General features: G+C 39.4%; 2 protein-coding genes across 6 annotated transcripts in view; both read left to right on the forward strand.

Moving 5' to 3' along the window:
- The first annotated feature begins 5 nt into the window (after positions 1-5).
- On the forward strand, positions 6-11153 carry LOC146567252 (zinc transporter ZIP12-like). Of its 4 annotated transcripts, none has more exons than XM_085286959.1 (14): positions 6-481; positions 1552-1638; positions 2449-2744; positions 3417-3737; positions 3822-4029; positions 5050-5213; positions 5367-5538; positions 5846-6018; positions 6107-6262; positions 6446-6520; positions 8121-8193; positions 8349-8507; positions 8607-8794; positions 10300-11153. In XM_085286959.1, exons 3-14 carry the CDS (start codon positions 2493-2495, stop codon positions 10426-10428), a joined length of 2070 nt encoding a protein of 689 aa, XP_085143085.1. In that variant the 5' UTR covers positions 6-481; positions 1552-1638; positions 2449-2492; the 3' UTR covers positions 10429-11153. The 4 variants fall into 4 exon arrangements, with proteins under 4 accessions (XP_085143085.1, XP_085143088.1, XP_085143087.1 ...); XM_085286962.1 differs by having other exon boundaries at positions 2453-2744; XM_085286961.1 differs by lacking the exon at positions 6-481 and adding an exon at positions 1939-2003 and having other exon boundaries at positions 1406-1638.
- A 6105-nt stretch (positions 11154-17258) lies between these two features.
- Positions 17259-18295, forward strand: part of cacnb2a (calcium channel, voltage-dependent, beta 2a) — a 72430-nt gene continuing 71393 nt past the window's right edge. The window contains exon 1 of one of the 2 annotated variants that reach the window (XM_085286963.1): positions 17259-17750. In XM_085286963.1, the coding sequence (XP_085143089.1) occupies positions 17667-17750 (84 nt within the window). In that variant the 5' untranslated portion in view covers positions 17259-17666. The remainder of the gene's footprint in view (positions 17751-18295) is intronic. The other variant, XM_085286966.1, reaches the window with a different exon arrangement.

Consider the following 18295-nt stretch of genomic DNA (forward strand, 5'->3'; position numbering starts at 1 on the left):
GGCAACATGCTTAGTTTCCACTGTGATGTTTATGTAACCATGTGTAGAAAGGAAAGAAAGAGAGGTCCTTCTCCATCAGGTGGAGAGCAGCTAATCACCTGATGGCAGGGAGGTGGTAAGTACAGGAGGACAAAAAAAATACATTTTATTTATAAAAACCACTCCAGGGTGTTCAGGACAACAAAAACCTAAAAGCACACAAAACAAACTAGCAGTCCACAGTATATTAAGCCTACAGTCACCATGGTCTTAAACTAAGTGCTCAATAAACCATTGGAACAAAAAGCCTTTCATCAGCCTCAATATGAATCACCTGTTGCTGGGTCCAACTCCATGGCCATGCCTGGCAAAGACTCAATATGGCCCGCTGGATTTCATGGGACACTGTGAAGGAGGGCATTGAATTGCAATTTTACAACTTTCACAGCTTTTTATACTGATGGGGATCTCTCCCATTGCCATTCATACGATGCCAGATTAAGTAAGTAATAGATAAACAGTTAGATGACAGAAAAGTCAAAGACATTTTCTGTGAATTGACAAAAACCTTTATTTTATGATTATAAGACAGTCACTGAGTTATTTATTTACTTACAGTTTTAATTTAAGAGTCATGCTGACAGATTTCTTTCATTACCTATAACATAGAAAATCTGAGACAGATTAATTGCACTAACTTCTTTTTCTAATACTAAGATTGGGATTAAATGTATACTTAAACTTCTTTGCCCTGACAAAAATAGGGATTTTACAAAGTGGGCTGTTTGTGGCCCTCGAATATGAAATGAGTTTGACATACCCGTTTTATATAAAAAGCTATTAAAAAGCTGCCAGATCATTTCACGAGTCCCTCCTGAGCAAACACCCTTGTTCTTTTTTAATTTATCGAGCACAACCAGGATCCCATTAACGCTACATTGAAGATGTTGTTCTGCATTAGAAAGGTCAGAAAAACTCACTGCTTGCCTCTATCTACAAATCTAAAGAAACTTTTGAAAATGGCTTTTGTTTGTCCATCTTATACACGAGACATGGCGTGCATAAGTGTGAGCACTTTGCTGTCACAGCCGAGAACAATGTTTCTTTTTTCATAGCCTGTGTTACACCTGTTTTTTCTGGCAGTATAGATGCTCACAGTGACAGGATTAAGAGCATGAATTGAAACTTTTATGGATTTTTCTTTGTAGGGATGTGATATATATTGATAAAAAAAAGAAAATATATGATGTAGAGAGACAGAAAAAATACAGAAAGAGAGAGAAACACAGCAAAGCAGTCTATTTATGCATAAACCTTTTTTCCTAAGGGAGCTTTTTAAGTATTACTCCATCAGGCTTCAGCCATTCAGTCACCCCTGCTAGAGGCCAGCCCCCCACCATCACCTTATTGTTGAAAATGAGGCAGCACTCTCCATGGTAACTACAGCCTTCCAAGGCTGTCGCAGCTAATCTTCAGGAGCTTACTCACTTCTCATAAGAGGGTTTTACCGGCAGCACCAATGCCCAAAAATTCTCCCCAAACTAGCACTGGATCTTTGGTCTGCCCTACCAGGAAAACCTTCACCCTAGGAGGAAAACAGACCTCGTCACAGCAGCTGATTGGAGCAGAGTGGAGAACGGTATAGGCCTGGTACATCGGGTAAGCTTTTTCATCTGTTCTCTCTCAGGTGTTATTGTAGCTTACAGGAATTTTTAAACAATAAACTATGTGCTCTTGTTGCCGGGTCGAATCGACCTGCAGGGTTTCCAGTGTAGGAGGATGTTGGGAAGCTTAGCGTGTTTTGCAGTGCATGGTTGATCCTTGATTACTCAGAGATCCTGCATAATATGAAAACCTTAGATATGAGCATCGCTGGTGCTTAAACATGGAGTGCTTATGATCATCACACCACATGCACTCACTCACATCACCTTCTCCCTTTCTCTTTTACAACTGAAGCTGCTAAATTAGGAAAACGATTCAATCCATGGACTGCTCTAAAAACTGAGATATAAATCAAAAAGGTAACAGTGTCTGCCTCTGTGCCACATACCTACTGCTTAAGAGGAGATATCTTAGATGTGGCTCTGTTTGAGCTATTTCTTTACATTTCTAACAGCTTCTATCCGGTCCCTATTTTTCCTCAGTACTAATTATGTTGTCTACAGTCTCCCCCTCATGCCCCCGTCTCCCTGCCCCTGTGCTCTCTTTCACTTGCCTGCACTAATCCTTTTGTTATGGACTGAGGGGCCCAGGCTTTTACTGACCATTCGGCACTGTAAGGACTGGTTCACCTCCGAACCGTCCAGTTCACGTCAGATCAGTTGTGCCTATTATTAGCACCTCCCTTGTCTAAAAAACATCACTGCCTTTCTTAGTAGCCTTCTGCCATCATTCACCTTGATACAGTTCTCTCTCTCTGTTTTCTTGTTTTCCATGTATCACTTCCTTGTCATCTCAAACCTCTAGCCAGTCCTGGAAGTGTGAGGGAGTTTGACGACCTTGGTAGGAACATGTACTTCATGAGCAGTACTTGGTGTTTGCTGCTGCTACTGCTGTATTTTTGTCCTCTTGGGAGAATGCTGGAAGTGAAAGGGCAGGAGCAGGGGTACCTGCAGGAGGCTCTCAGGTCCTTGAATTTGCCCGTGGGGCCGGACAACAAGGCTCAACTCCAGAAGAACAGAACCAGTGTGCTGATCACCACACTTCTCCAGGCAGTGCGCTGCACAGAGCGGACGGGCAGCTCTCAGGACATGTGTGAGAAGGTAATGCTTACACCTGTCTTAAAATGTTTTATCACTAAAATGTCACTAAGTGCTAAACTGAGCAAGGGCAATAATGCTTTTCCTGAACACACAGCAGGAAAAATGTTTGTTATGGCTGGAATGTGAGTGGATGTGGAGGCTTAAGTCCTTGACCTGCACAGAGCATTCGTGGCTTTAAACATCCCTCCGTTTGACATAATAAACTCTACAGAGTGGATTTAGAGGTACTACTCATGCTTGTGCAGCTGGGCTGACAGTGTGATTATCAGAATCTGAAAGACTTTATTTATCCCCCAGGGGCAATTAAGATACAACAGAGCAGCATGACGTGAAAGATAAGGATGTCTGCGTCAAACTTTTAAATTAAGATTTAGTAATTAAGAGAGTAGCTTTTATCTCTCTTCAGTGAATATCCAGCTCTTTCCCAGAAGAAACAGTGCTTCACTCACTCTCTCAAACGTTTGCAACCTGCATGTGGGGTTAATTGGTCTCAACCGCTTCTTTTCCAAGAAGCAAAGAACAGAACATTGTGTGCAGAGAAAAAGTAGTGCTGTTATCAACACAACATCTTTCAAAAGTTAGCATGACCTAGATTTTTTCAACTTCCTTTAAATAAAATGTATTAAAAAAAATTATAATTATTATTTTTAATCGCTCCTGTCCTTGTTACAGTGCCTGACACCAGACATAGCCCTCTCTGTGCTGAAGGATGATGGGAAGGATGTCCTCACTGAGGAGAACTACCAGCAGATCTCAACTGTCCTGCTGTACTATATAATTAACTTGCAAGACCTGTGTGTGTCAAATGCTGCCCCCCCTCCTTCTTCCTTTTACTCCTCATCTGGGAACTTTCAGTTCTATCTTCTGGCCCTCACTAACTTACATCCAGCTGAAGACAACAGCTTCCTTTCATCCAATGAAACAGAAAGCATCCTGCAGGTCATCAACCAACACTATGAGCCATCCAGCCACCATATACCCTCAAGTTCTCAAGTGAGAGAGCATTTTCTGACAGATATATCTTTTTTTACCGTGCGTACGCCTGCATATAAATAATTCAGTTTTTCCATACCACAGTGCATCGATGCAGCTCATCTCTTGGAAGATGCTGATGTTAAGGGAAATCCAGGTGCTGGTACATCTGCTGTTCCCAGAGTGGCCGCAGCCATCATTAGCCATATTCTCCAAGGCCACTGTTTCAGAAAGAGAAACCTGCCACCTCCTGCCTTCTTTACAGATTATATCTTTCATTCTCTTAACTGCACAAGTAACCTGCAGATTATGGGTGAGTTCAAAAGAGCATGTTTGTATATTTTCCTTCCAGACCACAGCTACACACCATTACCTATAGAAACATCAAATGCAAAGCAGCATTAGCTTTGTACAACACATGCTCTCGTTTTAGCTCCATTTTCAGCCTGAGAAAAGGACACCTTAGATTTTAAATATGGTTTTGTTCACCAGCTGGTTTACCCACTATGTGAATATAACCACTGCCTGATTGAAGGCACAGGTGGGACAATTCAAACACTTTCTACTAGCAACAGCCAGTGGATCCATTGTTCATATTAAAGCCTCTATATAAAATATGGTCATAGCCACCATGACCTTACCCATTGGTACATGAAGTTCCACTGTGAAGCGATTACAGCTTTAAAGCCACGAATCACAATACTGGGTTGGATCTGACTGAGACACTGGGAAATATTGCACACCCTTAAGGGAGTGACGAGTCAGTCACAGAGGATGCCTGTCCTAAAACGCATCCTGCTTCTTTTTGACTCTAAGGGAGACCATCACATACATCATACTATTTTAAATAAGTCATCAGGAGAGTGTTCACTAAGGTGATAAAGCATCATACTACTTTTCAACCAGATGAGTCGCCCCCTGCTGGCTATTGGAAAGAATGCAGGAAGCTATGTCCATCATTCTTATACAGTTAATGATTATTACAAGATTACTGAACAATAATAGAGGATTTAGCTGTTCTTTGTTTTTTGTAAGTCTTCTTAACAGACATGCTCCAAGAGGGAACCGATTATCTTGAGACTAGATGCTCAAATACTGCATCAAAGGCACTACTATAAAACTATACTTACACATATGAAAATTGTTAAAATTATTTCATGACAGTAAAAAATGCAGGTTAATTTGAGGTTCAGTCACACCAAGAAATGACTGATGTACTGGATTTCAAAACAGTTTGTCCCCATCTTTTTATTTGTCTTTTTAAGCGATGAATAAAGAAATGCTGGTTTAAAGCACTGACCCCTGATATATTGTGTTCCATTTATCTGTTTAGACCTGGAGGAGTTGCTTCGTCAGCTGAGAGTAGGACGGGAAGGAGGAATGCACTCTCGCAACAGGAAGAGACGAGGCATCATAGTAGGTTCAAAGAAGGTGGCTAGGGATTTGCAAGATAGCTGCAACCCCGAAATTGAAGGAATAAACAGTGACTGGGCACAGGTATGGTGAGATAAATTGATTGGGTTATGACAAACCAAAAGTACTTAAAATCATAAAACACTGAATGAAAAACTTCACTCAGGCAAAGTGAGACTTGATTTGAAATGCCTCCTACTCACCTCCAAATTTGCCTTTTCTTTTTATTCCAATCAGGTATGTTTTTCAGCCAATCAGCTGGTGGATATTTTTGCTCTGGATCCTCATTTGCCGATTTCCAAGGAACACTTCAGACAAATTTGCCCAGCCATCATTCAGCAGTTGCTAGGCAATGCCTGTGAGTCTGAAGAGCAACAAACAAGAGGGTCTCTGCCCACAGCTCTCGAGAGTAAGATGCTTTACCTGATTGTTTCTCTTCACAAACCAACGTTGTAATAAAAACAACATGCTATAGTTTCAGCTAAATAAAACACACCAATAGTTGCAATTCTTACCAGCAATGAACATGACATTGACTAAGTTAGAAATAGCATAAATAGCAGTGTACGGATGAGCTGAGGTTAAGGCGGGTTGCAAAGTGGCTTGCAGAGGCCGAATCAGCTGCACTTGCCTCTGAAGGCCAGACATAATAAATCACTTGTTCTTTACTACATTTTTGGTTTGGTGTTTTATGCAAAGCTGTCTCCTTCCTGCAGAATATGGCTACAGCACAGCTGCTGTCTTTCTCATCACGGTGGGCTCCATGTTTGGTATCTGTCTGATCTTCTTCAACTCCTGCCAAGAAACCTACTCACTAATCCTGCAGCTGTTTGTTGGTCTGGCAGTGGGAACCCTGTCAGGAGACGCTCTCTTGCACCTCATACCACAGGTACAAGGTCACCGCACCGTCCACTATAACCCACCACACACATAGCTTGAGTGTGGAGTAAATTGTTTCCTCTCTGTCTACTTTGCAGATCCTTGGCCTCCATCACAGCACACACAATCATGGTGATGAGGACTATGATGAAGAAAAAGATTATTTGTGGAAGATCTTGGGAGTGATTGCTGGGATTTACAGCTTTTTCCTCATTGAAAAACTATTCTCCTTTTTAGTCCCTTCTCATAGTCATGTAAGGCTTTTGTTTTGTAGCCTTTATCAATTTAATGACAAAAAAGATGAATCTGAGAAAGTTACTCAGAAGCAGTGCATCACAGGCTGATCTTAAACATTTAAGGGTCTTGCAAAAGCAGAAACACATTTCTATGACTGTGCATGTTGAGCAACTGATGTCATGAATTTCTTTTGTGTGCAGGGTCATGGCGGTGACCTTTCCTTGAACTGCAATGGTCACTCACAGAGAGGCAAGTCTATCTCCACAATACAGCTGGTGAGTCCAGTCACGAGTCACACTGAACAGTTTTTTTGCTTTGTTTTAATAAAAAGACTGTTCTTCGCAGGTAAATTTTCATTCCTATACCCATCCATGTTATTTATTTAGTGATAAAACACACGGTTGTGACTATAGTAAGGCAATTCTGCTCATGTCAACACATTGATGAAATGTGTACGCTAACACTGTAACACAGGAGACCTATTTAAGTGAAAATAATTTCATTCACCCCAGTCATGCTTCACTCCCCCATTACGCCTCCAAGAAAGCAGCAAGTGTTGTGCTAGAGAATGGTATTCACCACACAAGTTGAGGGGCGGTACAAAGATTTGGCATAATCCTGATCCCATCTTTCATCACACTTTATTTAGTATTAATTCCCCCAAATTCTTGATCAAAAATTGACTGAAATCACCAAAATTTCCGCACTGCTCTTATATAACAAAATGATTAGTGGTGTAGGAGGGAGTAAAGAAACAGAACATGTAGGATGCTGGAGAATGAGAAGTATTAAATCATTCAGCAATCACTTCATGCTGTTGAATTGTGCAAAGACAGTTTAATACCTCAGGACTTGATCCTTTTAAATACACAAACAGGTCTCAGAGAGTAGATCCCTCACATGGAAAGCCTAACGAATATGGATTTAGAAACCATTTACCCACATTTTTAATTTGTCATTATATATGGTTTATTTCCTGAAAAGATACCAGTTGCAAAGGATGTGCCAATATGTAAACCTGGAGATAAACATCTCCTCATAAACTATAGGCTCATCTCTCTACTTCCAGAGTACTATAAGGATTTAGACCCAAAAGAACCACAACACACACTTTCATTGGCTTCATAGATACAGTTTTGTTTCCTGTTCTCATGCTGTCCTCCATAGCCCAGCATGAGTAGAGGTCTCTTTTTTTCCTCTTGTACTTTCCCATTGTAGTGTACATTTCAGTGTTTTTTCTGTAATGCAACCGTTCTCTGACTTGTATCCCCATGTGATGTCTGTGTTGTGTGTGTATGGTTGGGGGGCGGTTCATTCCACTGCAGGGCAACCTGCCACTGCATGTGGCGAATAAAATTTGAACTTGAACTTCAACTTGCTATTGAAAACAAAGAATATGTTGTGGGAGTATTTTTAGTTAAAAAATTGATACAGTTGATCATAACCTTTAACTTAACAAACTATGCACATATGGGGTTAGAGGTTTGGCATTATTTTTGGTAGGAACACTTATCTTGAAAACTGGAATCAGTTTACCAGGCAAATGCTACAAAATCAAAACTGAAATCTGTTGTGTGGGGTTCCCCAAGATTCTGTCTCGGGGCCACTGGTTTTCATATTGTACATTAATGATGTGCAATTTCAAAGACATTGAAAGTTATTGTTTGCAAATGGCAAACTTATTGCGTTGTGGAAATAACTTGAAACAACTTCTGAATAACTTCTTGATATTAACGCTAAAGGCAGCATAACTACTACTAAAGTTAAGTCTCATGTATCTCCTTTAATTTGACAACTATTCTACAATTCTCTCTTAAATCAAAGGCTAAAAATGTTCAAGAATCTGTGGTGTTAACAGGTATGTCTATCTTGCAGGGACCCGTGGATGACTTGGAGTGTGCAGAAGTGTCTCCTGAGCATGCAAACACAAGGCGTCCTTCACATCCTAGTAACCTAAACTTCTTTTTTCTTGTTTTTTAAATGAGCTGCGCCATCACACGCAGATGAATGAGTTGTGCTTTGTTATTAGTTGCCTGGCACGACAGAGGAATTGTTACAGTTTGAGGATGAGTTTGTTGACACAGGCCCTCTTTGTGTTCCCAGGACAAGGGGTTTCTCTGCTGGCTGTGATGGTAATTGTGGGAGACAGTCTTCATAACTTTGCTGATGGCCTGGTTATTGGGGCAGCTTTCTCCTCTTCATCTGAGACTGGAATGGCGACCACTGTAGCCATCCTGTGTCACGAGATTCCACATGAGATGGGTGAGAGGTCACTGTGTTTTCATTTAGATGACTTTGTTATCTTTTGGAAACTATTCTCCTCGACTGGCTGACTTATCTTGTATGCTTTTTGTCTCCAAGGGGACTTTGCAGTGCTGCTCAGCTCTGGACTCTCAGTGAAGACTGCTGTGCTAATGAACTTTCTCAGCGCTCTGACGGCCTTCATGGGGCTCTACATTGGACTTTTTGTTTCTTCAGAGACAGAAGTGCAGAAGTGGATCTTTTCTGTCACTGCTGGGATTTTTCTCTATTTGTCATTGGTGGAAATGGTAAGCCAGGTTTTATGAAGCACGTGGCTTGTGATATTCTTTATTAGCCATTCCATGTTGACAACAAATCCTGTAAAAGGACAGAACCTACGGTGTAATCTATGGTGTCTCTACCATAAAACTTTATTGTTGTTCAAAAACAGTAAAGAAAAAAAATCCCAAATGTGAATGACCCAAACAGATGCACTGGGTGACATAATTTACTTTCAGTGATCCTCTGTCCTGGTGCAGAAATAACTAGTGCCTCAATGTATCAATGCACTTTTGAACTCCAGTTTGAGTAACACTTTACAAAACATTAAACTGATCCAATGATCTCAAGCAGAAACTTTGGAGGCTGGCTCTAAAACGCCAGCTAGGACAGTGTTAAAAAATGCAGTTCATTCAAGATGATGGCTCCGAATTCCCATAGACTTCCAAACATTTAACTTCAATAATAGATTACAATGTTGTTGTTTTCGTACAAAAAAAATTGTCACGTCTGTGTTGCTCTTTATAAGCAATTTCCCTAATTTCCTTCGGGATTAATAAAGTATTCTGATTCTGATTCTAAATATGATTTTTGATTTAATAATATGAATAAGATTGTTACTGTGTGGTATGGCCAGTCGAAAAGCTTTGTGTTATAGTTTTAGTGAGTGAAAGTCATTTCCTTATTTGCTATTAGCATTAGCATGTGTGCTAAGGCTAATACTGCAGCATTGCACCCCTATAGCTTAATGTTTCAGTCTTGCTAGTGTTAGCTAATAACTTCAATCTAATCTAAACAAAAACAGTCAAAATACTAAACAAATGGGTGATATTACTTTGGTTAAATTAGTGCATTTTAACCAGCAGGAGTCTTTAAAGGGTCATTAAATGTGTTCTAATGCCACTACTAAATTCAAATTCAAGTTCAAATATTGTTTTAGCAGAAACTAAACCAATGGAAAACTGGTAAAACAGCTGAGAATTACAGCTTTTGCAGATCATGAAAAATTGCACATAAAATTATTCCAATCTCCAAGAGACCACCAGGAACCAAAAACTGAGCCCTTTTTTGGGGTGTGTGTATATCAACCTGTTTTCATGCTATGTGTCTCTCAGGATTGTCTGTCATCAGTTTGCAGGCATTTGTACGTGACCAAAAATAGCAGCACTCCCATCAACCTGAGCTGTGCACTTTGTATTATTTTGCAAAGTACTAACACACTAATTTGTGTGATTAACAAAAGGTTTTACCTGTTAAACTAGTAGTAAGCTGACCTCAGCATCAAGAAGCTCAAAGTCCAGCTGTGCTTCAGAACAGCGTCATGGAGAGCTTAGCGTGCTTGTAAATTCTGGTTTAAGATTTAAACCTTAAGTAGTACAGTTGGAAAGTACTGAGCGATGGGAAAATCGCTGACTGTTATTTTCACGAGGTTATGTGGAAGTACGAAAACTAGAGAATAATGCCAGCCCTACCCTGAATTTCTGCCAAACTGCTGAAGGTTTTGCTCTTACTCTTATTTTCTCTCTTTCATCAGCTTCCAGAGATGAATCGAGTAAAGACCGACAGACCGTGCCTCATGTTTTTCCTCCAGAACCTCGGTCTCCTGTTGGGTTGGGCCTGCCTTTTGTTGCTCGCACTCTTTGAACATGAACTCAAATTTTAAATGCAGTGTGCATCTTCCTCACAGGGTTGAGCCAAAACAAAATGCCGAGTCATACTAGAGTTTTAAATTTCCATTAACTGGTTTGTTATCATCTCTTAGCATGTGCAACCAGTAGATTTGAATAATTATTGATGATGTTGTAGTCTCAACAATGGATCAGATATATGTACTGTGGTGCGAAGCCTGTCTTTTTTTATACTTGATGATTTATTTTTGTATGTTAGGTACAGTGTGTGTGCCTGTATATGGACTGTAAATGTCTAGTTTCATTGCCTTTTTGGTTGCACCATCTGTTGTTCATGTTGCCTCAGACAATCAAATTCAATGATCAAGAGTATATTGTAAAGCTCCCTTTTTTATTAACATTTTTATTTATTTTTTTCCATTGCCTTTAAACTGATGGAAATTTCAACTGGAAAATTAATAGATTAATTTGGGTGTTGTTGATATAATGATGCAAATGATTTGAGGGACATTTTACTTGATGAGCTTGTAATAGCCACATCCAATTTCCAAATCATATGGGAAAACACAGATGGTTTTAAATTTGTACACTTAATTCCAATTAAAGTAGCACTAAAGTTTTTCAGTATTGCTCTTCAACAATATTGTCCCGTTGAAAGATAACCCCTTTGAGTCTCCATTCAATGTATTTCTAATTAATTCCTTTATTTATTTTTTTGCATGATATACACGAAATTATAAAGAGTTGTGCTTTTCAGGAATTCCGCATAATTTCCTGTGTGTTTGGGCGACTTCTAAATATACATAAACTAATTGGCTTGATGAGAAACTAATATTAGGAACAAAGAAAAGGATTTAAGCCTCTTTGTCAGGCACAAGCTGGTATCATTTACAGTTATTTTTGAAGCCCTATTTTGAAAAACGTTGCTCCACTTCTGCTTCTCATCTCAGAGGCATTGTTCTTTGTTTTTTGAGGCCTCTCTGTGATCCAATATGAGGGCACTTCCACCCACCTGAGCTACTTGTTCTCTTCATCCACCAACCTGGATGACTAACGCTCATCGCTGTGCAAGACAGAAACTCCGCAGCGATCCGACCCACACAGAGCACACGCTCTTTACCGGTCAGAGTGGGCTCGCAGAAGGAGGTGGAGGAAGATGGGAATGTGATGAATACATAAGCACAATGAAATAAATGAAACATGGCAAATCAACTTATTTGTACATAAAATTGGATTTGTGATACTGAAAGAGCGAGTGGGCTTAAAAATGGGTTTTTTCTTTCCTTTAATCAGCTTGCTGTGATTAAATTCTGGTGCTCTCAGCATCAACATATTTCTGTAAAATTTGAGCAAACAGCTGTCGAGCATTTACTTTATTCGTGCGAGGGATTACTTTCTTCTATGCTGATTATGTTAATTTGCCATTCTGGGCTTATTATCTAACTGCAAAGTCCTTTCCATAAACAGTGTCATGAGATTATTTGGCTATCATGGCAGAAAGAGCTGACACCATTTACTGTGACTTCCCGAGAAATGTTCAGACAATAGAAGGAAGCCCATTGAATTTTCTCTTATTCTAGCAATTTTGCTGTTATTTTAAAAATCTCAGCCTCTTCAGCACTTCCAGGAAAGCTCCAGGCCTACTCGTTTGTGTGTAAATCTGCTCTTTTGCACCACAGAGGCATTTTTTTTTTTTTGGCATGCTCATGTTTTCAAGGTAACTGTTGCCAGGATGGATGAAGGAAGTGCTTTTATTTGGGCCATGCTGGTTTGAACACTGAGTATTCTCACTTGCTCAGCAGAGACCTCTCAGAAGAAGAGCTCAGCTGCGGGGGGTCATCAGGGCAGGAGAACATACAAACAATGGGAAAAAGCTACTAGAGAGACAGAGAACAGGAAACATAAAAATATTTTTCCCTTTGATTGAAACGGATCTGATTGAAAACAATTCTTCCTATCTGTTTTTGTTGTGACACAAAAACACGCCAGCAAATAGTTGCCACACAGTGAGGGAAATGCTTTAGTGTTTATACATATTAGCACCTTAAAAACTGGCTTTAACTCACATATACTCATTCCATCAATCTTTTTTTTTCTTCTTAGGTACAAATTCTTTTTACAAATGTTGCTAAAAAAACAAACAAACAAAAAAAAAACCTCAAAATATCACAACAGGGCAGTTGAATGCCTTATGATGTTATATACACAAAGACAAAAGAAGCATATAATAATAATAACCAGACAAACCTGCACTGTTACCCCTGTTTAGATGTACATTTTTCACTTTTTCTTTGGAAATCATTGCTAAAATGAACCTTTACCTCAAAAATAAGATACTAACGAACTGATAATTGGTCCAAATACTGTGGAACATCACCTCCTGTGAACCTCATTGTGTCCTGATATAACAGTATACATAACTGGTCTAAAATATAAATCTATAGTTTTCAGCATAAAATGTTTTTGTTTTATAAAGTCTTGGTACACGTGAGACATTCAGAGTGCATCCACCACCATGGCCATCGCCTTTTTTTTGCATCAGTGTTTATAGAAATTGCTCCCACATAACTTATTATATACAGTTCTTACGGTTCTCCTTTAAAATGCAAATGCACATGAAACCACTAGAGGGCAATAATGAATAACAACTTCAGAGCTCTCTAAAGTCTTTTGAGAATAGCATTCTTCAGCACCAGCATGGTTTTACAGGAGACACTATACCATGAGTGCGAGACTGCAAAGTTCATACCGAGGGATATAATGTAGATGCAGTTCCTTTCTTTCACTTTACCTGGTTCAAACTACCTTGTTTTAGCAAATGACTCATTTATACAGGTGAAACGATAAGAAAAGTTACCTTTCTACACTTCAGCAAACAATAAAAAGTAGAAATTATGAATTAATATTTACATCTGTCACTGAAAATATCCTGAAGTTGCATCTGTTATAATGCAAGGTTTTTTGGGTTGGATTTATCGGCTACACATCCATGATGTAAATCTTCCCTTTCACTGCATCTTAAACGTTTTCCACTGAACTGAGATTTAGTGACCCTGTAGGACAATAGAGTGCAGAGAATTAATAATCAAGTTCAATAAACCAGTTTTAGATGATCTGATCTTTGTGAGATGGCACATCATTTTGACTCATCAGACAAGGCAATTATTTCTATTCTTCTGCTGTCCGGTTTTGCTGAGGCCATGTGAATTGCAGTATGTTCTTAGCCGGTGTGTTCTTTTGTTGCTTCGCCCCATTTACTTCAAGTTTGTTCAGAGATGTCATTCAGAGATCCTCCTCTGCATACCTTGGTTGTATCAGTGATTCATTTGATGTTGCCTTCCTATCAGCTCAAAGCAGTCTGGCCATTCTCCTGTGACCTCTGACATCAACAAGGCATTTTCACCCAGTGAACTGCAGCTGACTGGATATTTTCACTTTGTTAGATCACTATTTGTAATCCCTAAAGGTGGGAATATCCCAGTAAATCAGCATTTCTGAAATACTCAGATCAGCCTGTCTAGCACCAACAACCATACCACATTTAGAGTAAGGTAAGTCTGAAAGGTGTACCTTTCAAAGTGTCCAGTGTGTGTTGTTAGTGTAAGTTTGTATTACCTTACTTACTAGGATTCTATTAATTTTCCTCTTTTTTGTGGTCATTTGATAAATAAAAGTTCATTTCAAGCCTTAAAACAGATGAAAGATTCGTTTAATACAAACCTGGTGATTTTCCTTTAGTATGCATGAAATTTTGTAATCTGAAAGTTTCTTTCTTTTCTCAAAATAAACTTAGCCCAAAAAGTGTGGATTCTGTTTGCTCAATCTTTTCCTTGTTGTAACAATTCTTCTTGGCAATAAATCTCATAGTGTTTGAAAGCCTTTTTATTTCCTCATAAATGATGCTGCATTTGTAAGGAGAATTCATTTGTGGGTTGCACCCATGAAAAACTTGCCAAATCTTCTCTGCAAATGGCAAAAACCTTCTTGTGCGATTGCTATCTGCTATATCTTATTCTTGTACCCCATGTGCTGCCAATCAGGTGACTGACTGGTGTCTGATTAGCAGCACCTTTGAGGATGGACCCTACTACAGTGGTCAATTGGTGTCTGCTCCAAGCATGCCATGATTGACTAATGTGGATAGGGCCTGTGCCACAGGGCAACTTCAAGCTGGTGTTCTGCAAAACCAAGTTGCAGCATTTTTTTTTTTGAATGCGTACCATCTCCAAATAGAAGAGCATATTCCACATAAGAGGGGATTTTTGAGACAGGCCACAACATGTGTCCCAAGAAGACAACACCACCCTGTCAGGATTTAGGAACTGTAAATAGTTTTCTACAACTTTGCAGTCAAAGTCTCCAGTATGATATGGCTGACGGCTCTGTACCCAGAAAATCTGGAACATACCATACAATGGAATCCCATATCTCCACAGTCTGGGACTGAACTCTATCCTCGAAGATGACACTCATCCCCACAGAGCAGGATTTATCAGAGACTATCACCAAAATTTGGGAGTGGAGAGAAAGGAACGGCCTGCCTGCAGTCCTGACCTCAACCACACCGAAGAATCGGACACCATCCCAAACCGGTGTGTGACCAAGCCGATGACCAGCATGAGGAGGAGGTGCCATGCTGATGTGGCTGTGTATGGTTCTTTCACATTGCACTGATGTCCCTGTTTGTTAACTGGATGGACTGTTAAATGGCCAATATGGCTCGTTCCTTCAGACTTCAATCATCCAATCCAATAAACAACACCAAACAAAACTCAATATTAGAATAAGCTTTTTTTCATGGTACAACCTCCATACTCAACCCAGCTGCTCAACCCACAAATGCATTTTCCTTACAAATGTGGCATCATGGATGGGGAATAAACAGGCTTTCCAACAGTATAAGATTTATTACCAGGAATTATTGTTACAACAAAGAAATAATCGACCAAACAAAGATTTTCTTACTGGCAAGTGCCAAGTTTATTTTAGAAACAATATATTTGGATTTTGGACTACTGGCTGAACAAGTATGTCATCCAATATGAAACTGAGAGGTATTTTTATTTAATTAATTAATTTATTGTATTTACAATAAATTAATTATTTTATAAATATGTATATGTATATATATGACATATTTACAAAAAGAGCTCATTCAATAATGAAATAGTCAACAGGTGCAACACCCTTTTTTTTCATCCGCCAGCTATGCTGCCTGTACTTAACTGCCAATACGAATTATTCATCTGTCAGCTTGTGGCTCACTGCTCCAATTTTCAGGTTTCCTGCACCAAATGATAACATGATGATATATATGTTTTAGGCTATCCCAGTTTAACTGGATAACTCCATTTCTTTATTACACTAGGAGCAAATATGGAAAACCAAGATTTTGTCAAATAATTACATTAAGAGGCTCCAACAACACAGCCTAGTCCAGCTGACTTTCATTTATAGGACGCAGTCAAAGCTACCACATGCTTAACTCAGTATCCAGATGGATACTGGACATACCCCTGCACCAAGAAAATGTTAAATATACCTCTGTGAAATAGGCTTGTTGTAGCAACAATTGTCCAACTAGTTTGTTATTAGCATTAATTAGCATGTGTGTGCATTTAAACCAAACCAGTCAGTCTATGAACTGCTAATCAAGATTCTAACTAAGTAACTAGTATTCCACCCTCTTGTCCACATATGACATCATTTTTGCTGCATCCATCTTTTATATACAGCCTATGTGGTGGCACCATACTCCTTTCACCAAATGCTATTAGCACAGAAAAAAAATGAATTCGGCTTTTTGGTCAGAAAAAAAGAAGCCAACGCAAAGTGCCTTAAACCTGCATTCTATGTGAAGGCCACCAGATGGCGATAGTTGTGATTGCAAAAAAAACATCCAGTCCTTTAGTATAGGTTTGTGGGAAAACGGCTCTTGACCTGTGGAACACTTTCCTCATGAGTTTATGGTCTCAGTCACTCATTTTGGATCATATTGAACTGAAAAAAAGTAAAAAATCTTCGTTGTACTTCAGAATGCAAGACTGTTTGTGGTATGAAGCTACAGGCTCACTGGCTAATGACTACTTAATCTCAGCTTGGCAGCCTTTGAGCCCTCTGTTTCAGTCACATCTGCCTCTCCTCATTACATCTGGTTCCATGCTTATTATTTGGATAAAGGGGAACTAGCTCTAAAAAAGCAATTTTAATCTAACTACAGCTGCAACAATCAAGTAATGCACATAATAACATATCAGTCTTTGTGATCCAATATTTTTTTTTACTCTTCTTTAAATTAACCAAATTTTTATTTTCTTTGTTTTGTTTTTTATCACTGTTAAAATTCCTGTTAAAACTTTGCACTGTCACAGTATAAGACCCTCACTATGCACCTGTGGCACTTTTACTTTAACACTGTGGTTTATTTCTTTTAGACTGTACTGTTTTTACTCTTTATCGTGCTGCTGCAATACAATAATTTATTAAATAAATTAAAGATCATTGAAGTATCTATCATGTATATGATTCTGAAGTGAGCCATTAGACATGAGTAATTTTACTTTAACTACTTGTGCTGAGACATTTATCATATTTTACTATCTGTATTTGGGCTACATGCATGTTCTTTTGTTTTTGTTTTTGTATTCATTTCTGATAAAATAGTCTTATTTCCTCTGGCTTCCCTCTCTTTGTCCCCACCACCACCTCCACCACCCTGTGGCACCTCTACTTTGGTGCCAACACCTGTGAGCGGCCACATCAGGTTTATATTACAATAACAGCATCATTTTGTTGATTTAAACACCTCCCAGTAGCTATGACTGATTTCTCTCACTTGTTCAGTTCTGATCATCAAAGTTACTCTGAATTGACGCTTTTCAGTCGTGTTCATGCCGACTATCTGTTTGGATGCTTCTATTCATTTTCATCCCTTTGCGCTGTGAGGAGGCAGAGAGGTGTTGGCGTTGGATGAGGGCTCACGGAGCAGGAGCGCTCTCTCAGCTAGTGTAGGAAGGAGCGAACTGATGAGGGGGCTTTGTGATGCTGAAGGCTATAATATCCGACGACTCACATCATCACCATCATCTTGAACTCGCGAAAAACTACAGCCATTTTTCGCACAAGCTCCTCCTTTAACTCGACTCAAACTTGAAGAGCAGCATTAAACTCTTCAACACTACTATGTAAAAATGCGCTTTTGTCTCGGGCACAGCTGGAGCATCTGTACAACCCGAGAGGTTTTACCGAATATCCGCGTTTTTCAAATGGTGTGATGGTCGTCAACATTAGCCCAACCAACAGAGCAGAAACACCTCCGGACAAACACATGGACGCTCTGGAACATCCCATGTTACAAGTGAGTTAATTCATTTTAATTAAAGCTGACAGTTCCTGTTAAACTGACACTTTAAACCTTGGCACTGCACGCTGAGAGACGTCAAACAGCTCACCTGCTCTCAACCTGTCCGCTTCCTTTGCGCGTGCTGATGAGCGCAGGTGCCCTCATTAAAGTTTTGATTGAGGTTCGTAAGTCGCGAGGGCGAATCTTTATTTTTTGTTAATTTGTTTTTTGTTTTGGTTTGTTTTTACTTATTTGTGGGTCAGGTTTGATATTTGGATATTCACGTTCAGGGACTGAAAATAGTTTGACATGTCGTATTAGTTTAATATCACGACGTTTTGAAGTAAGCTAGCCAGGCCGCTCGTCAAATTAACTCATATTTCCGGAAGTATTTCAATTGTAAAGCCAGTGGTAGAAATTACATATTTACGAGTGTAATGCAAAAAGAACTCTGTTCAAAGTACTGCTGTGTAAACGAAAGTAACTAAGTACTAGGTGCTTTAGCAGGTGTTTTGGCTGTTTTAGTGGCAGGTAAGCGGCATTTAAGTTTAAAGCTAGTG

Source organism: Mchenga conophoros, linkage group LG9 (assembly GCF_057382185.1).
Source record: "Mchenga conophoros isolate Kocher_MC1m ecotype Shallow Benthic linkage group LG9, M_conophoros_male_GT1.1, whole genome shotgun sequence".
Classification (NCBI taxonomy): domain Eukaryota; kingdom Metazoa; phylum Chordata; class Actinopteri; order Cichliformes; family Cichlidae; genus Mchenga; species Mchenga conophoros.